The following is a 25,572-nucleotide window of genomic DNA, read 5'->3' as shown; positions in this document are numbered from 1 at the left end:
AATGCGTGATATTGGACTGCCCTCCCTAATTATGCGCAAAGCTGTCTACTGATCAGAATCACAGAATAGACAGACAGACACACACACACACACAGATGCGAGCCTGGAGGGAAATCAAAGCCCCACACACCTGCAGACCTGCTTTGACCCATAGGACACAGATGGGCATCTCTCCTCCTTCTTTACCTCCCCGCTATATTTTTTCTCTCTTTCTCTCTTCGTGAATATCTCCGAAGTCTCTTCTTTTTCATTCCTCCCAGCTTCCTCCAGTCTCTCCTTCACCTCGCCTTGCATCTTTGATCATGGTGGATGAAAGTCCATAGGTGGGGGGTTATTAAGTTTGGATCTGTGCATGATTTATTGAGTGTTACTGCTCCAAATGTTTTGGCCTTGCAGGTGTGTACGGGTGTCGGTGTGTGCTCTGTCTGAGAGCTTTGGAGGAGGAGAAACAGCGAAGCATGTTCAGATTTGTAATGAACAAAACCGAGACTCTGCTACAAGCTGCCCTCTCCATCCAGTGGTCTGGTTTTTGAGTTGTTCAGCATTAGCCAATATTGATCTAATCATTGTTCCGTAACCAGCTCAGAGTAGTCCAATAAAAGCCATTTCAGAAATCCTGTAGTGATTCCCATTACTGCTACTAAAAGGGTTGGCCAACACGTACCATCCACAATGCACCCCATCTCCTCTCTGCAAATATCCCTCCAACCCTCACTTTGACTTATGATTAGAAAATTACGTCTCTTTTGTGAAATATTGTCCAAATATAGAGATATACTGATTGGTAAAGACATGCTCGTGGGAGAGCAGAAAAGTAAAGAAAGATATTGAGTCGGAGTAGGGGCAGGAGGGAAAGTTAAGTCAGAGTCAAGAGAATAAAAGGAAGGGAAACATAGCCAGACACTGAACTGTGCTTTGGGCATGTGTTGGCTCTGTCTGTCTGCTACAATCAGCCTCGGTTTGGTGGGAAGCCAACCCTCAGAGACCTTTAGCATGTGTGCTAACATTTCTACAGGGGGATTGGCACACATTATTAGAAACAGCGTGTGAACTTAATGCGAGACCACGCTTGTGTTTACCATAGGAAAATCACAATTCTTTACATATTTCATGTTTCTCAAATGAGCAACATCTGCTTTAGCCATAGGCTGATTATTTAAATGAGACACTGCATTGGTTTTAATTGTGTTAGTTAAGGTTGCCTCTTGGTTAAGTGTGTAAAATCTTGAGCTCTGCAGTAACTCTTTACCCACTCTCTTTCCTACAGAACATTTCATTCTTCAGGCTGAATTGTAGCTCTTATTCCCTTTAGTATCTTTTCACTGTTTGTACTTACTTTCTCAATTCATGCACTATAAATCTGACATGTCCATTGTGTAGGATATCTATTTTATATTGACATAAGTGGTGTGTTTTTTTAGTATATAATCACCTAAAATACGATTTGTTGTGTTTTCATTGCCTTAAAATTAGGTGTTTATTTCTACGTAGAGAGCAGTCCCTTGTCTCCAGAGTCCACCATGTCGCACCACCATATTTCTACAATAGCCCAGAATGGACAAAAAACCCCCCACTGGCTCTGTATAGGGCCATATGTGTTTTCATGTCGGCCACCATGGTTAGCAGCCCCTCAGCAATGAGCAGTGTCGGAAAACAGTGATTTTCTATGTGAAATTGCTTTATTCAGTGTTTTTACCAGTTCAAATCACCAGGTCTGGGGCGCCCAATAGCTCAAGCTCAAGAGCAAGGGTCCTATGTACATGCAGAGGTAGAGGCTATGTCCTTGTATCCTTGCTCAGTGGCCGCAGGTTCAACTCCACCTTGCGTCCCTTTGCTGCATGTCAGTCGCCTCTCTCCCCCTTTAATGCTGAAGCTGTCCTATATGTAATAAAGGCAAAAGGAATTCTAACTGAAAGAGGTGTCAGCTTGCACTCTTCACTCCTCACTGCTAGATGCCACTAAATCCCCTTAAATCTTACACTTTGGACCCTTAACTCACCCAACAAGGTCCTCCTCAATACATGTTCTAACTTTCTGTCCCTTGTTCCACATCCATCCAGATCGGTTCATTCTTCATGATCAACCTTTGCCTGGTGGTCATCGCCACCCAGTTCTCAGAGACCAAACAGCGGGAGCACCAGCTGATGCAGGAGCAGAGGGCACAGTGCCTGTCCTCGTCCACGCTGGCCAGCATGGCAGAGCCAGGAGATTGCTACGAGGAGATCTTCCAGCTGGTCTGCCACGTCCTCCGCAAGGCGAAGAGGAGATCGGCAGCTCTCTACTACACACTGAGGGGCAAGCCCCCACCACCTGGTGGAGGCAGGGGTAACAGGCGCGGTGGAGGGATAGTGAATGGAGAACGGCATCATTCCAGGCACCCGAAAAGTGAGTAGGAGGGCATTTTCAAATGTCATGTAAAAGTGTAACGTTTGACATTTCGGTTGCAGCCAACATCTGTAATTGCATAACAGTGACGCCCAGTTCAGACCAAAGATTCACAACAAGATGAAAACATGTAAAAACATGGCAGGAAGAAGTTGCAGAGGTGGCCTATCCTAGCTCAAGTCGAATTGTTTGATAGTGTTACCTGGTTTTAAAACATAAAGCCAATGACCTGTTTCAAGAGCCAGTCAGCTTGCAGCAAAAGCAAGTTGTCAAGTGAGTTACTTGCTGTCAGCAGACAGCATATTCACTGACAGCAGCCCTCCATTCACACTGAACTCAAGTCCGTCTCATGTAGTTCCACTTACTTGTATGCATCACAAAAGCTGGAAGTTAGAAAAGAAGCACAGAGAGTTTTTGCCATGAATACGATACTCTGTCTCGTCTAGTCGCACTGGTATAAACTGGCAGGTTTTCAGATTGTTGTGCCTTGCAAGGATTTGCAAGTTTAAACTTGTCTTGTTATAAATAATTGGACTTGAAAATGTTTTATTTACTTGAAAATGACCTGCCTTGATCATGTTATTTATGATTAAAAATGCTCACACATAGTTGGATGTTAACTGAAATATGATCTGCACACTAACAATGTTTACCACAAATGTGTCTGAACTTTAATGGATGTGACTTCAGGGATGTTGTACTGTTTACTTTTTGCAAGGTCAAGCTTATACTGTTCTCACAATACATTTTTGAAACTTATGCACCAAAGGCAAATACTTGCATCATGGATATTTTGCAATGCAAAATAACATTTGACGTTAGCGTGCATCTATAGCCTCATGTTCTTTCTATTCCTGCCTCCCTAGCATCCTACTGTCCACACCAAAACAAGCAAGACCATGGCTCTCAACAACTATCCAACTCCATCAGTCTGACTGTCCCTCAGAATGCGGAAGACTGTCCTATATGTGCGCTGTCACTTAAAGAAGGGGCCAGAGCCGTGGGAGAATCCAACGCCAATGGGGAGGAAGACGAGGAGGATGCAGTGAAAGAGACGGGCAAGGAGGAGAACCATCTAGAGGAGAGGGGAGACGGAGAGAGGCAGAAGAAGAGGACATGTTTTGGACATTGTAGAGACATTTGGAATGATATGAGGAGGAAACTTTGGGGCATTGTGGAGAGCAAGTACTTCAGCAGGGGCATCATGATCGCTATTCTCATCAACACCATCAGCATGGGCATCGAGCATCACAACCAGGTAAGATGATACAGTGAATGTTGTCACATACAAATGTTTGCAGTGATGATGCAGTCGATTTTCTGGGAATGAAAGGAGTTAATGTTGGTTGATTCAAGAATTGAAAGGAAATTATTTGATTCGTGCACACTTTGTTGAATGACATACTTTTACATCTTTGGGCTTAGGAGAAGGTTGGTTTTCTCAGCAAATAGAAAAGGGATACTTAACTCATATACTGGCTCAGGTATACGGGGTAGAAAAAAGGAGTAATTACAGAGGGATTATATAGACCATAGTCAGATGAGGATTTAGAGGATAATCTTAACAAAAACAGAAGGAAACATTGGACAATTCATGTTGCTTCTAAAATAAGTTTCGAGATCCTGGGGAAGGTAGATATTTGACAAACAGTGTCGAGTTTGACCTTCCTCAATTGTCGGTCCTCATTATAAACTAAGTTGCAAGTCATATTTGATTTTTTTGAGTTTAAAATCCTCAAATTTATGACTTGAGTCCAAGTCATGTGACTCGAGGCCACACCTGGAAACTACTATCAGAGCTGATTTCAAATACCTGTAATTTGCTAACAGAGGTAATAAATGTTTTGGAAATCGGCAAATACATCACTCCTCACCCTTGTTGAAGAAATTTGCATTTCCTTTAATTCTTCAGACTGACATACCATAGTGTCAATAGTGTGCATCAGTGTAATCATTCCTCGCTCCCCTCTCACTCCCACAAATCGCCGCAGCCTCAGCAGATAAACCACTATCACTGCTGATGAAGCATTGCTGCTAGAAATATCATAATAGCAGATGACATTCGGAAGGCCGAGCGTGGGAGTGGAGCATCACTGCCATGCAGTTCTTCTGACAGAGGTGTAAACATTTAGCCTGGCGGTAGACAAACCGAGCCGGCTTTTAACATTGGCCAGTCTCCTCTGAGACGGGCAGGGCAGGTGTCTGAGAGCGAGAGAGGGAGAGAGCCTGCCAAGACTGCATGTGCATACAGACACAGATGAGCCTACACACATGTAATACACATCTATTTGTGTCCATGTGTGCATGCACAACAGAAACATACACAAGCTGTTACATAAAAAAGCTTTTTCCCGCATTCCTCTCTCTCTCAACTGATGCCATTCTGCTTCCTCCCCTGCTAATTTTACTTCCTCTTCTTTCCTCTTCTCCATAAATCCCTCTGTGCACCTTTTCCTTTGCACGTTCCTTCCCCCACTCGCTCCTTTGTTCCTCGCTGTCTCTCTTCCTTCCGTCCTTCCCGCCTCACCCCAAGTGTCTCATATACTGTCTGACTCTCTTTTACCTCCCTCAGTTTCACCCTCCATCTCCCCACTTCTCTCTTTCCCTCTCTCTCTCATCCGCCCACTCACTCTTTGACAGCACACAGAGTAGTTGCTTTCTCTCATCTCTGAAGACTCTAAAAATAAACGAGGGCTGGGTGGTGGTGGAGAGGGGGAGAGGGGGAGAGGAGGAGAGGAGCGAGATGGGAAGAGCGAGGCAGACGCCGGTTACACAGCAGTTTTCAGCTCAATTCCCAGTGTGATTCCGCATGTGAGCGAGCGCGTTTCAAAGTAGGCATGTATGCAGAGACACGCATGCACATTTGCATGCGCACACTCACAGACGCTTTGTCTGTCTGTCTGTCTCCTGAGTCTTTCTCCCTCCACAATTTCCACAGGCTGACACAGAGGCAGTGATACAAGTGTGTGTTTTTGCTCTGCAGTCGAAAGTCTTACCTCTTGTAATTTTGTTCTAAAACAGGAACTCTGAAGCTGATGTGCTTCTCCCTGAAAAACAACTAACCACAGGGCTGCCTTACCCGCACCACATCTGCTAAGGGGAAATGTTCATGTCAAGTGTGTGGTTTCAAATGAAAAATGCATGTTGGTCTGTGTAGGTACGGCTTTGCAATTTTTGATTGTGATATTTTACCATCAAAGATGTTGTTTTTACATATTTATGTTTGATTATCACTCACTAATTCCTCGAATGATTTTGTGCAGGAGCAAGTTTAAAGTGGAAATAGACAACTTTTTTCATCAACGGGTCATTAATGAGTAAATGTTGATTGTGCAATGTAATGGCTATAGAATAATGACACCATCTGCATTTAGATTGGATCCCTATAAGCCTTGCATTCAATGTGCAATTCTGTCTGCCTTTGGGTCTGATCTCCCGGAGATTTGAAGGCTTCATTTATGGTGCAACATAACAAAACTGCAATGGCAGTAACAGTTATGTATGTGCACTGAGCATTGCTTATATACATAAAAAGTCTGCCTCTGGTCTTTTTTCTGGCCAGCATTAGATGTCCTGTGTGCACAGTGCAGCACGCGGCCTGCTAGTTTCACAGCAGGAATGTTGCAGTTTAACCATGTCTCGGCCAGAAGCAAGATGCAACAGTTATTTGTGACTCACTGCATCGCCCTCATGCTGAGTTTACACTACGAGTAACACAACAGGCTACAAGTCATTTCCAATGGAAGCCGGTGACATAAAGCCACCAACTAACACCCAACGCTTATCACTGTCAACCGGTGGGACACGCTACAGATCAGGCCTCAACTTTTTTAGTGCTCCGATAACGTGGTGAAGTGTCAATCTATCATATGTTTTTGTTTTAGCTGTGGTACTGTGTTATTTAACTTAGTCAGCTCATGCTATGCTAGCTTTATGTGCACAGGGCTGCGCAGGGCTGAAATGTGATGTTAAATGGGCCGCACATTTTAATCAAAAGCATACAGAATTTTTTGATCCAATAACAGCTTTAGGTGACATTTTGTCAAGGAGAGGGTCTTTGTGGAAAGTAGCATTCACACATAAGCCTCTGATGACATAACTACATTAACAAATGTTTGAGCAACAGTTAAACAGCGACCCGGTGGTAAGGTAATTGGTGAAGTTGTTGCATTGTAGTTTGTAGTGTAAAGTTAGCATCACTTTGCTCGTCCATGTTGTTGTCAAGGGATTGTATGTTTGCAAGAAAATTGGTTGAGAGCAGTGGTTTGTGCAGCCTAGCCTTTAGCTTACCTTGTTGACCCACTCACCTCCCCCGCTAGTGTCCTCCTGGGAGAGTGACCCAAACTGTTGCAAGTGGTCAGACGATCTCCGTTGGTGACTGCTTGCAGTCAAATGTGTAGAATAAGTATGCCTCAACTTTACAGTCCAAAACAAGCAGCAGTACAAATGACACAAACATAACAAAGAGGAGCTGCTGCATCTTTGCAAAGTCATCTATTTCCACTCTAAAGACGAGCTGCCCATTTGCATTCATGTTATGTGTGTTTCATGCCTGCACATTTCTGTATTTGGGAAAAAAAAGCACATTGGAATTCAGGCTTGGAAGTTGTTGCTCATTCATTCATATGCAAGTTACATTCACACACTGACTGAGGGCACAATTCAAGAGAGAAACAGGGAGAGGATGTTTGTATGGGAGGGTAAAATATGAAATATTATTCAGGAGATGGAAAATTAGGAGAGCAGGTGGAAATTAAAGTGGGAGACCACGGGTACAAGGACATTGGGAGAAACACAGCGAGGGAATGAAATCTAGAAGGAAATCAGAAAATGGGAAAAAAGCACTGAGAGAGAGGTACTATGATATTTTGTCGGAGTTAAACTGAGGTGTCAAGGGCTGTGATGGTTCTGTCAATAATAAATAAATCTCATATCCTGTTTGTACCTACGACTTAGTGAGTGAGTAATGGACACAGGTCAAGGTTAGAGCTAAGTGCTAAGAGATACAACTCTTTTTATTCCTGCATTCCCCATTTTCCACCACAACACATCTAGTTTGAGTGTCTTATTTGCATTTTTCTGAATCACTCAGCAGTCCGCAGATTGCGCCGGCTTCCAGCTACAGCTTCAGCACCAAACTCAAATGAGTCTCAGTAGATATTTTCCAGACTAAAACATTAGAGTCAAAATTGAGCTCATGAGATTTAGGCTGGGTTTGTGGGCTTATTTTGTTTCGCTCCTTCCCTTTTATCATTTCTGCTCTCTCTCACCCCTAATCGAGTATTTTCCCTCTCCTCTCCTCCATCATGTCATCATCATACTCCTAAACAATCCCTCTGCTCGCTCCCCATTTTCCCTTCTCCTCCAGACGGGTTCTCCCTCCGCCATTCTCCGTCCTCTGATCGACAGGAGGATATTGATCGCAAAGAGATGTGTCTGTCTGATAATGAGACTCAAAAAGAGAAAGAAAGAGGGATGGAGAACTAGGGAGATGGATATAGATAGGGAGGAAAAAAGCGGATTAGAGGAAGGGGGGGGGGGCTGTTTTTTTCTGACACGGTTTGCTAACTTTGGCAGGGCTTGCTGGCTATTTCTCCGCTGGCTTTGAAACTGAAATTCACAGGGGGTATCGGAGAAAGCATCTGATCCATATCGTGCACACACACATACAAATGGAAATAAACTCGGGATTGACTGGAGAGTGTGTGTTTCTTGTGTGTGTGTGTGGTTCATATCCAGCCAGAGTTTGACACCATGCGCTACACAGACAATAGACACTCTCCATTTCCTTTCTCACTTTTTTGTTTCTGATGTGATGTTCCCGAGCTTTCTTTTACAGTTTTGCATAAACAGCTGTGCTAAAAAAAAACCCAATTTGTTTTCCTGTTTTTCAGTCTCTTCCCTTCCTCTCTGTCTGTCGCCTATCTAAGATAAGGTGTATGCGTTAATTTTATTTGCCAGGTAGGAGAGAATTCTCTTTTCAAGTGAGTGACAGTTTGAGTGACAGCCTTTTCAACACAGGCGGAGAAATGTGATGCGTACACAATTGTTCTCGCAGTGGCTCCGGCATCTTTTGTTGCGGGAGCCGTGATTGCAAAGCAGCGGTTTAATATCAACTGTGTTTTTATCTCTTTGTGTGTACCTGCCTCTCTGCGGATATCACTGTTTTTAACTTGGAGTGCTTGCAACTCAAACCGATCAAACCCACCCACTCTGTCTATATCCCCACTTCCACATCTTACTTGTGATTTTGTGATTCTGTTTCTGTGACCCTCTCCACCCAGCCAGAGGAGCTGACCAACGTCTTGGAGATCTGCAATATTGTTTTCACCAGCATGTTCACCCTGGAGATGATCCTAAAGCTGACTGCCTTTGGCTTCTTTGAGTACCTGAGGAACCCCTACAACATCTTCGATGGCATCATTGTCATCATCAGGTCTGCAAGTTACAAAATTATTTGCTGATTGATAAGTTAGTTTGTCACAGCAAGTTTTATATATATATATATGCCAATTGTTGTTATTAGCACAACAAAATATTCAAAACATTCCCCTGGGTGCTCTCTGTGTCATCTATAACATCTTTCCTAATTCATTGTCTAAGGAGCAGCTCCAGACTTAATACTTGATGGCATCACAAATTCGAGTTTTGGAAGTCTGAAGAGGGTTGTTCATGTTTACTAATAATTTTTAGACTCCCTTAGACCCTAAGAGTAACATGTATGATGAATTTTAAAAAAGGACAGAGCTTCCCTTAAATAAATGAGATATAATATTTACAAACTCCGTCTCAAATCAAGAGTCAAATCACTTTGTTGGAAATTAATCAGAGCTTTTGTCCAAACATGTAATAACTGTACATCTAATTGAGTTTCAAGATATACTTTCATCTCCAGAAAACAGACAAGCATTGTTCTGAACAGATTTTCCATCTGTTTCAGTGTATTCCCCATGGAGCTTTGCATTAAACTACACCACCTCTTTTATATGACAAATGTTTAATATAGGAGCTGTCAGGCAGCGTGGGGATAAAATATGCAAAATGCTGCCGTATTCCTTATCATAGCAGTATGGATTTCTTTATCTTGAAAAATGTGCAGTAGTGTGTTTTTATTTAGTGACGAGTCCTCTTATCTTCTCTAATCTGGTCTTTCACATTTCTAATCATTTTTAATTTATTTTTCAAAACCTTCCTCTCCCCACATTCCCTGATTGTAACAACATTTATTTTTTTCTCTACCCATTTCTTTTCATTTCTCTGCATCTTCTCACTTTATCTCTCTCTGTTAAACACACACATCCACCCAATGCAACACTCACCCCAGTGTGTGTGAGATCATCGGGCAGGCAGACGGCGGCCTGTCAGTGCTGAGGACCTTCAGGCTGCTGAGGGTCATTAAGCTGGTGAGGTTCATGCCTGCGCTGAGGCGGCAGCTGGTGGTGCTGATGAAGACTATGGACAACGTGGCCACTTTCTGTATGCTGCTCATGCTCTTCATCTTCATCTTCAGGTAACAGAGGGGCACGGGGGCATATATTCCTGTGGACTTTGGCTCAGGGAAAAGAAATCAGTAAGACGCAGAGAGGGCAGGAGAATGTAAACAAGTCTCTGCATGTATGACCTGTGCAGCACTGTGCCTGGTAGTTTAACAGCCTGAGACAGGTTGTTGTGTTGCCTCTTGAAACCTAAAATACAAAAATAAGTTATGATAGATTATCTGTAGTTTATGACAAAATATAGGAGTTGAGCTTGGTGCATACAGCCATAGCCGAAAGCCTGAACACAGTCTTTGCAAAATAATAGGATTAACTTCCAATTATTGGAGTTCCACCCCATTTTTGCCGTATCTCCGCTCTGTCAAGGCTTTTCTCTTTGACCTGCCTACTTCTCCAGGGTTACTGCTGCCTTGAAAGTTACCTTCGCTTGTTTGTCTCTCTGTCAGCAGTATATTAGACTGCATTAAACTTTTAGATTTCCACTAAATTAGACAGATAAGCCTCAGGCCAGAGAACAATAACAGTAAACCCTAACTATAAAACTGACAGAGACTGAGCTCAAATTCTAACAGCTTCTTGGTAAATTGGTCTGATTTGAAAGTGAAATGAATATCTTTAGATACGACTGTAAAAATGATTAGTTGTGCACGGTTATTATTGTTTTGTCTCTACATGATTCAGTCAAGACTCTTGCCAATCATTCAACAAGGTCAGCGGCGAAATCTAAGTAACAGAATCTTAATATTAAAAATTTCTTCTCCAAACTGAAGAAGCTGTCAGTGACATTTAGAGCATTGATATAGCAGCAAAGCATGAATTGCTAGGTAAAGATATAGTGGAGTAATGGCATCCTGAGATGAGAATAAAGTCACCCTACCGCTGTGTGTCTTATAAACCAAGCTTCTCAGTTCACTGTTGTGGTAAGTCCAGCAGCATGTGCTTGTAAATCCTTGTGAGTGTGTCCAACAGGCTAGCTAAAGTTGCCACACTGTTCTGCACTTATACGGCAGTTATACTGGGAAGGTGGTGGTGCAGAAGCATATCGCCCGCCCCCTGGTTTCCCCACACATTAACAGTAGAGATGGAGACTGCACTATAGGCCAGCCACAAAGTGATTTTAGATAGCATACCAGCATCATGGAATCAAAAGAGGTTTGAAATTTAACACAACAGCGTCTGCCTCCAGTCTCAGTCCCTTTATAAAAAATAACAATGGCATAACATGTCAATAACATTCATTTACTGTCTCTGTGGTGACTGATCTCATTCTTTATTTGAAGGGGAAGGAGCTCCTGGACCTCTTTTTTTTCTTGATTTGCAGACATTTTCGGCTGCTGTTGTACTTTATTCAACTATCCACTAACTGCTGCTAGCTGTTTGTTTTTTTTTTAATTTCCCAATGTGGGTTGCATGTTTAACACGTCATCAAATATTGCATCCATCCTGCCCATGGTTTTGTTCTGCCGTCTGTCCCTTTTACACAAATGCAAAATTGCTGCTGTTACAATCTCCGTTGCCGGCTTAAAGGCGAGACAACTCTGCCCTCCCCATCCTGCAATCATACCTTTTATACCGAATAGGAAGGTGGCATAAAGGCACGGTATTATTGCCTTGAACAGGCAGTGTGAAAGGGGCTAATGTGGCTCTCAGCACTGTTGCCTTTAATAACGCTGCTGATTAGTTAGCACCATCAGCTGCTAGCTTCTAGCTTAGCCACCTCCATATTAAGATGTGAAGACTATCCAGCCCGAGACTCTGGAACGTAGATATGGTCTAAATGTCACATACAGCTCATTTGTAATGCTTAAAGATGCTGTACAGCATTTAAATTGTACCTAAATTAATATTGCAGACGCAGAAAACTGCAGTTTGCAAAAACATAATCATTCAGCCTCATCTCTCCTCCCTCTGTTAACCTCCCCACCACATACACATACACACACTACTCTGTTTTCCCTGCAATTCCACCTCCGTGGGCGATAACCGAAAATGAAGATGGTTTTAACAGAATTATTGTTATTTGAATAATTTATCATAATTATTGCAAGTACAATCGTTTATACATGACAGATATGAGTTCCACAACAGTGTAATAATATTACCCCAGTCCTGCTTGTATCTTTATGTGTGCACAACATCTTTGTGCTTTCATATGTGTGTTTATGTGTACCTGCCAACCAGCTTCCTCACCCCTGCAGCACAGCAGTTAAGCATAAGTGCGCCAAGACAGATGGCATCAGAGCTTTTAGCAGGCTAATGCTATCCTTAGCAAGTGGCATTTGGCCTATACATCCAGCCACTGTAGCCTTTAGTGAGCAGTTAATGTAAAGTACCACTTGGCTAAGACTTCAACTTTTAAAAACTCACCTTAAATTGCCCGACTGGAAGCAACAATGAGAATGAGAATATGAACAGCAAGTCTGGGTATCACAGTCTTGTGACGACAGTAAACAGGTGGGTGCAGGAAGAAGGAAAAAAAGGAGAGGGAGACAGGCGAGTGAAAGCCAGAAAAATAAAGCTTTGGATGGAATAGAAATAGAAGATTATAATAGTTATTCAATATGTTTATACATATACAGTATATGTGCAAATCATAATTTAAATGCATGTGTGTTTTTTTCTTTTTAGTGTGCTACAGCTTTTAATCATTTCACACCTGATACTATTTTATTTTTCTAATTTTATAAATGTTAACTCTATTAAAAAATCTGTTAGTGAAATTTGAAGAGAAAAAATTTGAAAACATTCTGTCAGTGCCGAAAATAAGGGCATGTGTGCATATAAAATAGAAGTTTGGCCCTGAACCACATGTAACATCTAGTTTATCAAGAAGCCAAACATCTTTAGTACATCTGTTGTGTGATTTGGGTGAAGCAGAAAGAGAGTCCCATTTTCTTTTATAGTGTTCTAACAATGATGACTTAGGAGAGTTAATGTCCCATAAAATGGCTTTTCTAAACCCTGACACTGTCCAGTGCTCAGATGACCGAAAGCTAGAATGGTTGTTTAAGTTTGCCAATTTTGTTGAAAAAGCCTAGAAAAGAAGTAAAGATTTTATATTTAATTAGTATTTATTGTGATTTTGTTTGGGTTTTTTATCTAGCGCTACACAGTAAATGTCTTTGTGAGTTACCCATTAATGTTTTTTCTTAAATGATGAGGATTTGATTATGTAGGATGCTTTTGTTGCTCTGTGTGTTTCAGGCTCTTCTGGCTTGTTTTGTATTTTATGGTGTCTTCTAAGCCCAAGTGGGATGGACATAACTGTTTGCATGACACAATAATAATAAAAATGTTGATTTGATTTAGACGCATAAATGCATCTTACCATCACTCTATGATGGCCTTTGTGGATGAATTTTTGGAGTATTCCCTTCTTGTGTTGCAGTATCCTGGGGATGCATATCTTTGGTTGTAAGTTCAGTCTGAAGACCGAGGCAGGAGACACAGTCCCTGACAGGAAGAACTTTGACTCCCTGCTCTGGGCCATCGTCACTGTCTTTCAGGTAAAAATGCTTCAAACGCAAATTCACACTGTCAAAAGTTTAATTTTACAAAAACTAAAAACTTTTAAATAATTGCACATAGATTTGCATGTTATTATTTGTTTCAACCTGTATGCAGATTTGTGTGTATATACTGCATGTGTATATTTTCTTTAGATTCTGACTCAGGAGGACTGGAACATGGTGCTGTACAACGGCATGGCATCCACCTCGCCGTGTGCTGCTCTCTACTTCGTAGCTCTTATGACATTTGGAAACTATGTGCTCTTCAATTTGCTGGTCGCCATTTTGGTTGAGGGTTTCCAAGCTGAGGTGAGACAACTTGGTTTAGGTGCCTTGGACAGCATTGAAGATAAATTAACAAAACTGAATGTGTTATGGGACCAACTAGCCAGTTATGTCCTATTTTTCAACTGCTGTAGGTTGAAAACATTATAATCACACAGTTTACAGAAATACATGAGCAAACAAGTATCTTTATCCATATTTAGAAAAAAGAAGTCGCTTTATAAAAGGCATGTAAAAGGATTTGTTCAGCAACTGCAGTAAATGAGGAATCAGATGGGGTTTTAAACTGAACCGCAGTACTTTGTGTGCACTGACCTGTGTCAAGAGTTCCAACTGAACTTCAGACATTTGTGTTTCAGAGCTGGATTTGACGAGTGAACGTAAACCAGGCAAGCTTAGGAGAAAATTGCCCCTTAGATAGTTTGGTAATGAGTAAGAGGACAAATGATTGGCAGTTCTTATTTAAATTAGCTTCTGATTGATGATTATTTCTACGCTTTCTCCCACTCTCTGCTCCTTCATCTTCTCACATGTCTCCTCTCCCTTGCTGTGCCCCCCTTCCTCGCCCCTCCCTCTCCTTGTCTTCCTGTGTTTCTCTCTCACCCATTCATTTTTTCATCTCACTGTTCCCAATACAGGGTGATGCAAACCGCTCCTACTCTGACGATGACAGGTCTTCCTGTAATTTTGAGGAGAACGATAAGCAGAAAGACTCTCTGCATCTCTCAGGTATTAAATGCCTCTAGGAGCTTTACAACATTTATTGTTTCATTATGATTGATTTTCTTCTCACCTCTGAAATCTTATGACTGATGACAACAATTTACAATTTTCTTCTCCCAAACAAAAATGTCAACTTTAAACTCATCATGCCACTGTAAAATTGTGTTATCCAAAATCTCTTAAAGGGTAGCTTCAGTATTTTTTAACCTGGACGCTATTTTCCGTATTTTGTGTCTAAGTGACTAATGGAGACAACAACTTTTGAAACTGTTTCAGTATTAAGTGAAAGAGTTACAGCCAGCAGCAGCAAACAGGCTGCAATGTGACCACTTTGAGTGTTCACTGTGACAGTGTGCACTGTCAGTGTCTCCAATGTCAAAAAGATGTAGCAGGATTTAGGGACAACTTTAATTTCAGTTCTACTTAAACCAGGTTTAAGAAAAATTACAATAAATCTACCTTGTACCTTGTATCACCACTAAAAATGCTTGTTTTTATCATTGGCAGGCTCAGATTGTTATTATGAGTATCACACCACGTTACAGAAAGAATTCCAACAGAGATGGACCTTTTTGTCAGAGAGTAAGATTTTGTTTCACTAGAAACAGACCCAAAATTGCCATTACCAAACCCACCAGACTCTATTTAAAGTGGAAATCAATAAGTTTTCAACTTTTCAGTTCTACCTCCACCTCCAAGTGGTATTATTGTTGGCGATACTGCTGCAAAGACTCCCGGGATCGCTTTCCGTTTTGCTCCTAGCATAGCAACTATCCACAGATGAGCGTTTGACACTAAACAACATCAACACACACAAGAAGAGATAGAATCCCAAATTGTGAAAAGCCTTTTAGTGCTATGTAAAATGAAAGTTAAAAACAACTATGTAGGCAGGTATTGCTACTTACTGATCTTACAGGAAGAATGCCAACTAAGAGTCAGTTTTGAACCCTCTCAGATCCCTCCATCATATAAATACCCTTCCCAGATTCACCCTTGCACTGCTCTGGTTTTAGTTGCTCTTTCTCTTCGACTTTTTTGCTGCCTTCATTAAGGGGCTCTTTTCCTTTTATTAGGCAGAATTTCCACAGTTTCTTTACTTGTTCCACCCTCTGCCATTTCTCAATACTACTGCAAAATGACTCCTTTGTTGTGGATAGATAATGCTGGACCTGGGAAAACAAACAGTACAGTATCTTCCCTTTTTTGTTGCACAATAGTAGATGCACTTCATTTTGTGCCATACATCGATGCTTCATTTTTTTCCCCGGGAAATCGTACCCAGAGGCATGCAGGATTGCATAGTGAATGCTAGGCTAATAGCAAACCAATTCTAATGCAGTTTTCTGATACAGTTTTTCATTGTTCTATAGCCATTGCAGTGTGTAATCAACATTAAATTCAAAATTAAACATTTAAACAGAAAAGTTATCAATAGAGGCTTTACATAAACAGTAATTTTGTCAATGCGAAACACACTTTATTGAAAGCTGCCAGAAGCCAAATAAAATTCAGACAAAAAATGTCTTTGTTCATCTTTACACTGTTCCAGCAATCACCAACTCTGGTTCGGTTGAAAAAAAAAAAAAAACTTAATACACCCAGTTAGATATGAAATTATTCTGGCTCTATAAAAGCTAAAATTACTGTTTCCAACGATAGGGCACCATACTATATTTGCCCTAAGGTTTTAGTGTAAACAATCCTCCGGCCATTTAAAACTCCAGAAAGCCATCAGCTATTTTGTTGTGCCTTGGGCATTAAAACATTGCCTGCTGTTAAAGTTCCACGTACAAAAATTGCTAACCGTCTTTTTCCTGTCTGAAATGCAAGCAGCACAAACGTAAATAATGCATGCCCGATGCCAAGTGTCCATCCACTCCTCTCCCCTTTTCTCCCCAAAGGCACAGAAAAGTGAACTTGCCAAAATCAGCCGAAGCGTCACACAGTAGAGAAGCATTTAGCAGCACATTAGAGAGTCCTCTGATGGTGTCTGATCACACTTCTTCTGAGCCTAAATCCACCTTTTAAATGCCAGCCTACCTGAAAAAAAAACACCTTTGGAATGTAAATGGTACCTGGAGACCTATTCCCCCCAAAGAAATGTTGAAAGCGGACAAACCAGTGGCAAGATATTCCTCTCTTTTCCCATTATGAGCTCCTCTCTGGCTTATCTAAGGCAGTTTGGTGTAAATTAAACCTTTCTGTGCCTCTCTGAGCTGGTCATAACCTGGTTTTAGGACATTAATGTTCTAAAGTGATGGAGGGTGTCAAGTTCTGATTGCATGGCAGAAACAGAGGAAAAGCAACAGATGGGAGAAGGGCTCTTTGTGTTGTCCTACTAGATTTCACTGTTTTTGCCCTCATTCATCTTATCTTGTCCTCCATTCTCCTCCTTCTCTCCACATCCTCTTTCCCATAGACCCCAAGATCTGTACGCTAACCCCTAATGGACACCTGGACTTGTCCCCGCTGCCTCATGGTCTGTTTCCAGGAGAGAGGTTGACATTTGCTCTTGGCTCCAGGAAGAACAGTGTTATTTCCCTTGGCAGGGCCAACTTGGAGCAGAAGGCTGTGGTAAGTGGAAAGGACTGTTTAAAAAAAAAAACATGAGTCTTGTTTGAGTGATTTGTCTTTATGTTTTAATTTGACTGAAACAGTGTGAAATTAATATTATAGCCAATGTCTTTGATGAGGATAATAATTTCCTGCAACAATGTTTTTCAACCCTGCTGCCTATCTGAATAGCTAATTTAATGCTGCGGTCCCTCCTGGGCACAAATGGGGGGGGGGGGGGGGGGGGGGTAATTACCCAGGGCCACAATGGGAGAGAAAGGCTTGTTTTGTTTGCAACTTTTTATTATTATTATTTTTATATTATTTTTATTATTTCTTAGTAATTAGTGCCAGAACTAAATTAAAATTGCCTGAATAAATTGGTTTAAAGTCTGAACCTGGCATAAAAAATAGAGGAATTGCACTCGGTTTCATCTGTCAATGCAGCTGAAGCCAAAACCAAAGAAATGGAGAAGAAAAGAAAGCAAACTGACTGTGAAAAATTAGCAGGTGCATAATGGAAACATGGATCAAGAGAGAAGCACCTGGGGGCCCACAGACTGCTTATGCATAGGGCCCAAAATTTCGTGCTACACTCCTGGCTGTGGCACTTGACTTAAAGTTTAAATTGCTCAAACTGATATATTTCCAAGTTTCATAAAATACGAAGCATAGGATTACATTGCTACTTTGAGAAAATGTAACTCATATATCTTAAGAAATGTATCAATGCAATATTTTCGGTAGTGTAACACTGCCCTTGTGATTTCCACTTACATATGTTGAATGATCACAGTGAACAAGTGTTAGTAATTACTATTGGAAATTACATTTAGTCAAATTATTTTAAAATCTCACAGTATTTTAGCTCGCCCATGTCCATTTTAGCATTAGAAATATACATACACAAATATGCTATATAAAATGTTGTTTTTCTTATTATTCACACGTTCAAGGAAAATATGAGCTTTTGGGGAGCAAAAGCCAGTAAACATGTTCTTATTTAAAGACACAAACTCTAAAAACACCTCCTTGAATTTACACTTTGAAAAGTGTGGTAAAAATGACCTATAACCCCAAGGGACATTCATTCTTTTTACGAAAATTCGCAGAACTTACAGCTCAGGATATATTTTATTAAAACTAAAACATTTGTAATTGAATTTAATATTAGATTGATGATAAATTGAAAATTAAGCAGAGTCGAGGAGCAAAGGAAATAGCAAAATCCACACATAAAAATTCACTTTTTATATAAATAATAATGGTCTATCATTTAAATTTTTTATGATCCTTTTGGTGTCATGTAAGTGTGATAATTTTTTTTTTAAAAGAATGTGTTTTTGTTTTTCTAATTCACACAAAAATCCCTACAGTTGAAGAATCCCCTCATAATGAAACGTTTTTATGTCACTGGATCAGTTCTGTTTATTCTTGTTAGTAATCCAGCCCGCCTGAGTCGATCCAGACAGACTGTGGCTCAGAGTTAAAGAACATGAAGGAAACCTCTCTCTTTCTCAGTATCCAGGTCGAGGTTACCACAACTGGGGCCGCCCACTGCCTACCCAGCCTCAGGCTTTGTGGGCCCGCCGCTCCAGCTGGAACAGCTTGGGAGGCTGCCGCCCCTGCTCCTCCTCGTCTCCCTCTGCTAGTCCAGCCTTCAACCCAACCTCTGCGCGGCCCTTCTACGGCTACGGCCTCGGGGGTCTTGGCGGAGTGGTTGGGGGAAGCCTTCGTATCCGTGGTCCCCGTGCCTCTTCATCCCCGCACCGCCACCTCCAACATGTCCATCCGGATGAGGAGGAGTCTCTCCTGTCTCCTCCCCCTGTTGCTCCACACTCTCTTCACCTCCCCAATCCTATGCTCCCGGGCCAATTTGTGCCCAGGAGGGACCGCAGAGCTCTATCGCTAGAGCTGCCCCACATGCTGCAAGTCCCAGGACCCCCGCACCCTCCACCGCCACCACTCCACGCGCCACCCCCCATGACGCTCCAGGCTCACAACAGGAAGAAGAGCTTCTCTGGGGGGGCGGTAATCAGTGGAGGTGGTGGGCTGGACAGTCTGGGTGGCCTAGTAGGGGTCCACCAAGACTGTAACGGGAAGACTCCTCTGTCTCAGCTTCTCCAGCCCCCTTCCAGACACCAAAGTGAACTGGCTGGCGGGACAAACCCCCAGAGCCAGCTGATGGCTGAAGTCTTCCCGCAGGTTAACACACGCAGCAAGGACCGGGAGGACCTGGACGATGACATTGAATATGTAAGTTACCATTAAGTGTGTCTGGGAGGACAGGAATTAAACACCAAGTGTGTAGGCTGTATTGGCAGAAATTAAATATAATAAATGTTTTTTTCGTAGTGTATGTCCACCCAAAAATAAGAATCGTTGTGTCTTTCGTTACCTTAGAATGAATCATTTACATCTATGTAGGGAGTGGGCCCCAATCCACAGAGTCCACCAAATTACACCACCATGTTTCTACAGTAGTCCAGAACAGACAAACGCTGGCTCTAGAGAGGATCATTCGTGTTCTCGGGTTTCCATCTTGGTCCACAGTTAACAGCCCCTCTACATCAAGCCAAACAGCTTTGGAAAAACACTCATTTTGAACCTGAAACCTATTTGTTCAGTGTTTTTACCTATTTAAATCATCAGGTCTTTTATTTTGGAGAGGAGACTTACAGATAATTCAGCTCCTGGTTAAAAACATCTGGATCTTGAGTTATCAGAGAAAAAAGGGGAGCACACGTTAGCAGGTGCTGGGCTAGCAGCCTGTGTTATAGACCTCTGCAGATAATTGGTTTCCTGGCAAAAATATGTTGAATGTCTGGATCTCAAGTTAATAGAGAAAAATAGTTGAGCACACATTAGCAGGTGCTAGGCTTGCAGCCTGTCTGCAACCAGCTGAACTGTGTGGGAGAAATACTGATTTTTAACGTGAAACTGCTTTAGTCAGTGTTTTTACTGGTTTAATATACATGGTCAGTTTGTTTTGGAGAGAAAGACACCTCTTTGAATAATTCGGCTTCTGGTAAAAACCTCTTCAACAAAGAACAATGAAGGAATCCTAACTGGGAGTTCACGCCTGGCACATGGAAGAAGTTTCAGCTGGTTGCAATCTGCAATCCTCACCACTAGATGCCACTAAATCCTACACACTGCACTTTTAAACAGTAAAAGCATGAAGAAAAGCCTGGTCGGCTGGTATGAGTCTCCTATGATACACTAACTCCACAGATGCAAATAAGAGTCCCTCAGATGATATGTAACGGCATCTAAAAGGAACAAAGAACCACAATCTAGGCCTGCGATTCTCAATAACTGAACTATTAGCTATTGTGTTAAAGTACAAGTTTTCACACATACAGTTATCTCCGTCTCTCTTGTGTAGGATTTTCCAGTACTTTGTATAAAGCCAGCACTCCCTATCACCTGGGCCTCGTGGGAGACCCATTGTTTTCATTGTAAACAAGTGTGTGTATGAGTGAAACAAGGTTAATTAGAAAGGACTATTTAGACAGCGGGGGAGAGAGCTATACAGATGGTAATGTTGGAAGATGCTCCGAGCTGTTGCTATAGAAGAGTTTCACTTTCGTTAATAATTTAAATGGGGAGTCTAAACAGGCAGTTTCGCAATTTTGTGTGTCTGCCTGATTGTATTTTGCACAGGTTGTGTGTGCATGCCATGATTTGTGTCGATATGTGTGTTGCAGAGCTTGTGCTTCCGCATCCAGAAGATGTTAGAAGTGTACAGACCGGACTGGTGTGAGAGCAGAGAGGACTGGTCTGTCTTCCTGTTCTCGCCACAGAACAGGTGAGTCACTTCGCTCTGCCTCACGCTGCCCATTCTGTTGTAAGGAATATCTTAAGACGGCCTTGAGGGAGTTTATTCAAAAAAGTGTCCTCTTGGATTCAAATATGAACTGATTAAAATTTTGGTGGTCAAAAGGTCAGGGTCACTGTGATGTTGAATTTATCTCGTTCTTGTGAAGGTAGTATCTCTTAAAATTTTACACAAACATTTACTTGGACTCAATGATGAGCTGATAGAATTTGGTGATCAACGGTCAAGGTCACTGTCCATCTCATTTTTGTGAACCCAATATCTGAAGGTGGCCTTGAGGGAGGTTCCTAAAATTTGACACAGACATCCACTTGGACTCAGGGATGAACTGGTGTTCAAAGATCAAGGTCACTGTGACCTTGTTTGTCTCATTCTTATGAACACAATATCTCAATAATACCTTGAAGGAATTTCTTCAAATTAAGCACAAATATTCACTTGGACTAAACAATGAGCTAATTGGAATTTAGTGGTCAAAGGTCAAGGTCACTCTGACCTTGCATCCATCTCATTCTTGTGAACGCAATATCTTAAGATGGCCTTGAGGGAGTTCCCTCACATTTCGCACAAATGTCCACTTTGACTCAAGAATGAACTGATCAGAATCTGATGGGTGAAGGTCAAAGGTTAAGGTCACGGTGACCTCCTAAAATGCATTTGTCTATAACTAAAGAATACATATGTTCAAACTTCATCCAAACATCTAATAGGATATAATGATTGAATGTACAATGATTAAGACATTTTATATCCAAGGTCATAAGTCAACTGTGATATCATAATGTCCTGCAAAAACACTTTTTTGGCCATTACTTAATGTCATTACTGAGGAATAGAGGGGGTGATATTTGGTCAGATACTGAATTAGTGACACTAATCGTGACATTGTGCTGATTGTTTATCTCTTCTGTGTGTGAAGCATCCGTGTATCGCAGACATGGATGTAAACTTTAAGTACAACATGCCTGGTGTGTGGAGACATACAACTGCATGGTGGTAATTCTAGTTTATTTTAATCAAATCTGCTGTACTGAGATTTTAATGATCAAAAATGTGTTGACTCAAAATGAAGGCTGGTTTTCCGCCAAAGTCTCTCATATAAACATTATCGGTTGGCCACAGGACACGTCTCATCAAAACAATATCAAGGATGGGTGGGCCAATTGTGTTCCCCCACCTCATCAATAGGAAGGACAGGTTGCCAAGCTTCCACAGAGAAGGACTACATTAGAGTATCGATCGTCACCTTGCAAATAACAAAAGGGATATTTTCTACCCTCTCCCCTCCTGTTAGAGAGCAAGAAACAGGCCTCAGGGGGTAAATGTAATACCATAGGCAGTTCATTAAATTCTGCATTAACTTGTGATGTTGTGTTGCAATCTGCAGTTTCAATAGACACTGTTGTGCTTCAATAAAAGGCATTTAAATGTCCCCACGCTTGTTCCAAAACACAGTCCCTCGCCTTTCTCTTCACCCGTTCAAATAAACACTGCAGCAAAGATATTTAATTGCTTTTTGGCAGTACACAGTGTCACATGCTAAGGTTTGAAATGCATATTCAGTATTTATACATCCCATCTCTCTCTTTTTCTGTCTGTTTCTCTCTTATCTTTCTATTCTACTCTCCCAGCAGAGCACTGTACTCAGGAGTCTGGTGCTTCTGAGAGTGGTGTTAATGTAATTTGTTTGGAATTAGGAGTGATGTAAACAGGGACTGAATGAGGCTATTTACTCACCAAGATGTAAGGGAGCTCCCATGCAACTGTCAAGAGACTTGGCTCCCATTCTGATTGGATGCTTTATAAATTGTGTTCGGGCAGAGTGTGGCCTAACCTCTTTGTATTCTTCCCCCCTTTTTTTGGGCTCTTTTTGGTATTAATAGCAAGTGTAATGCCTATTTAAACTTATTTATTTGATTTCTACCCTTTTTCAATCCTCAACTCATTCCTCCTCTTCTCTCCTCTCCCCTCCAATCCTCTTTTCACTTCATCTCTTCGTCTCCTCGTCTCCGCTTCTCCTTTCCCTTGTCTCCTCTTCCCTATCTCTACTCCTGCTTCCTCTCCTCTCCTCTTCTCCAGGTTCAGACAGATATGTCAGTCCATCATCGCCCATAAGCTGTTCGACTACGTGGTTTTGGCCTTCATCTTCTCCAACTGCATCACAGTTGCTCTGGAGAGGCCCAAGATCCTCCAGGGCAGCTTGGTAAATCCATCTGAAGTGTGTGTGTGTGTGTGCCTGGAAGCTCCACTGTGCAGCCTTTTTTTGTGGTAGCTTCATGTGTTCTCCGAGGATGAATTCAATTTTATTATCTAAAAGGAAGCAGTAAATAAGATTTTACTACCCCTAATCGCCCCATCTCTCCTTTCTGACTGTCAACGTCTCTCTTTCCTCCCTTATGTCTGTCCAGGAAAGAGTCTTTCTCACCATCTCCAACTACATCTTTACTGCCATCTTTGTGGGCGAGATGACACTTAAGGTAACCTTTTATGACCCGTCTCTCTATCACTACCAGTGAGTGTGGTGTGTGCTTCAGGCTCTACACAGAGACATCAAATTTGTCTGTCTCCTCCCGTGTCTCCCAGCTTGTCTCTCTGTTACTGAATTGACTTTGCTTCAGTGCTCCCACAGCCCATCCCCTTCCCTACCCCTCTTTCTTGGCAATTCCCATGTTCCTTTGAAGAACAGAGCAATTAAGCAATGTCATTAATTAGCAGCTAGTCTTCTCTTATGGATGTGGCCCGTCTCCAGCACTCCCCCGCACTCTCTCCATCCTCCTGTCCTCGTCGATGTTGCTACTTTTTTTAAGTTTGTCTTTCCACTTCCTCAGAGTCCCTCTGCTCCCATCGGTCTGTTTTTCCGATCTTTCCCCGTCCTTCCTTTATTCCCTCCTCCCCTCTCTTTTGTCACTGTCTCTGTATTCTCTGCAAAAGACTTTGGCACAAGTGGGCCATCAATTATGCACTCCCACAATCAATTATTAACCAATCACAGCCCGTCAAGGAGCCACAGGCTTGTCAGCCCCCTGGCCGAGCCGTACATGCCTCCCCTCTGTGTCGCTGTCTGTCTGAGCCTCGTGGATCTCCATAATGTGTGTTGGTGTGTGATTGTTTGTGTAGCATTAATCTCTCCGTAGGACTCCGCTGCTGAGTTCAGTGCTGCGTACAAGATGCAGCCTCATAAAAAGCGCAGCGGGGTTGTGGAATTGGTCAGCATGTTGCAGAACTTTTTAGAGTGTTATTTTATGAGGCAGCTTCAGACACAGTGTAGCACTCTCCAAAACTAAGGCTTGTGGTTGTGTGACTAAGCAATGCTATTTCCAGTGCTGTTTCTTGACATAAATTATTAGATCAGTGGTTTTAAAGTGATGGGTCGCGGTCCAAATGTGGGTTGCGGGTCCAATCTGAATGGACCCCAAGTGACTTGTGAACTTGCAATGTTTGTGAAACACAAATTTTATTTTGATGTGCTGTGAATTTCCAGCACAGAGCTTTTATTTCAAGGTGCTGTTTGATGCCACTGATGTAGAGTGAGTTTTCTTCAGTACAGCAACTATTTTATTGCCCTTTTCTTGTTGTTATTTGGCTTATGAACATGCTGTGCCACGTTGCAGCAGTTTTGTCTCTCATCTTGAAGCAATTATAGACATCTTTTTTTGGTTGGTGTTTACTAAGTTTAAGTAATTGCACTTTATTTATGTTTTCTTTCATAGTGTTTTAAGCTCAGGTAAGGTTGACATTTTTTGTGGATGTCGTTATCTTATGTGTGGAAATTGAACTCATAACTTCTGGACCCTGTGGCTAGACAAGTTGGGGACCACCGTATAAGATTATACGCAATTATATAAGCAAGTTAATCAGAATTGTGAACTCATTACGTACTTGAAACTTTTGCACATGCAGTTTACTTTTTGGCATTCAGACCTAAAATGTTTGCCAGGCACTGATCTTTCCACCATCTTGATTTGTTTGCACACTAACCCCCACTGTCCCTCTCAAGCTTTACCAGACACTTTGCAAATGTCACCTGCTGATTTTTGATGCTCCCTCTGCTGCTTAGCAAAACAGCAATTGCAGTTGTGTGCATATGTTTTACAATGCCTGTACAACAACGTCCATCCCTCATTTTTGAAGTCACAGCGTACCATTATGTGTCAAATGGTTGCACAATAAACTTTTTACGAGCAAAGTGAAAGGCATCTTGGACATATGCAGTATATCAGTACACCAATAAATATTACAGTATCCAGCTCTGAGCTATTTGCATGTATGCATGATGTGTTATGGTGTTACTTGTAAGTGTGTGTCTATCCCATTTAAATATAGATACAGTTTATGAGGGGGGCACTAAAATTATGCTCAGAAAAAACTTAAAAAGTCACTCAATGTGATCTTTGATGGGTAGCTTCAGAGTTATAAGTGGGCATTAGGGGAGTGTATGTGAGGAGAAAGACAATGAAAAAAAATCTGTGTTGAATTTGTCACGAGGAGAGCTAAATATCGATACTTCTAAACAGCCAGTGGCCACAACTAACAGCACACGAAGGTTGCATCGACTTACACTGGGATGTGTTCAAGCTATATTCGGTAAAAATGACTATCAGGCAGAGGTCGAATATAATGTTCTCACGATGTGTTTATTGTAATCTTGTAAAATGTAGCTTTTGGTGAGAAACTTGAATAAAAAATAGCTGTTTAAAGGAGAATTTTTCAGTTTCCAGGAAATTAATGCAAGTCTATGTAATTTCCCCAAAAGTGCAGTGAAGTATTTAGGTCCTTT

The 25,572-nt window shown here is 41.7% G+C and overlaps 1 protein-coding gene across 1 annotated transcript in view; it reads left to right on the top strand.

Moving 5' to 3' along the window:
* The window catches only part of LOC121956285 (voltage-dependent T-type calcium channel subunit alpha-1I-like), a 147,677-nt gene that overhangs the window by 81,230 nt on the left and 40,875 nt on the right, over window positions 1-25,572 (top strand). Inside the window, 12 exon segments of the mRNA XM_042504425.1 lie at window positions 2,061-2,385; window positions 3,252-3,643; window positions 8,670-8,821; window positions 9,710-9,895; window positions 13,270-13,387; window positions 13,544-13,699; window positions 14,314-14,404; window positions 16,821-16,975; window positions 18,476-19,210; window positions 20,665-20,765; window positions 22,875-22,998; window positions 23,204-23,272. Coding sequence (XP_042360359.1) covers window positions 2,061-2,385; window positions 3,252-3,643; window positions 8,670-8,821; window positions 9,710-9,895; window positions 13,270-13,387; window positions 13,544-13,699; window positions 14,314-14,404; window positions 16,821-16,975; window positions 18,476-19,210; window positions 20,665-20,765; window positions 22,875-22,998; window positions 23,204-23,272 — 2,604 coding nt within the window.

The sequence above is a fragment of the Plectropomus leopardus genome, chromosome 17, assembly GCF_008729295.1.
Source record: "Plectropomus leopardus isolate mb chromosome 17, YSFRI_Pleo_2.0, whole genome shotgun sequence".
Taxonomy (NCBI): domain Eukaryota; kingdom Metazoa; phylum Chordata; class Actinopteri; order Perciformes; family Serranidae; genus Plectropomus; species Plectropomus leopardus.
Note: the sequence above shows the minus strand (reverse complement) of the source record. Positions and strands in the feature narration are given on the sequence as shown.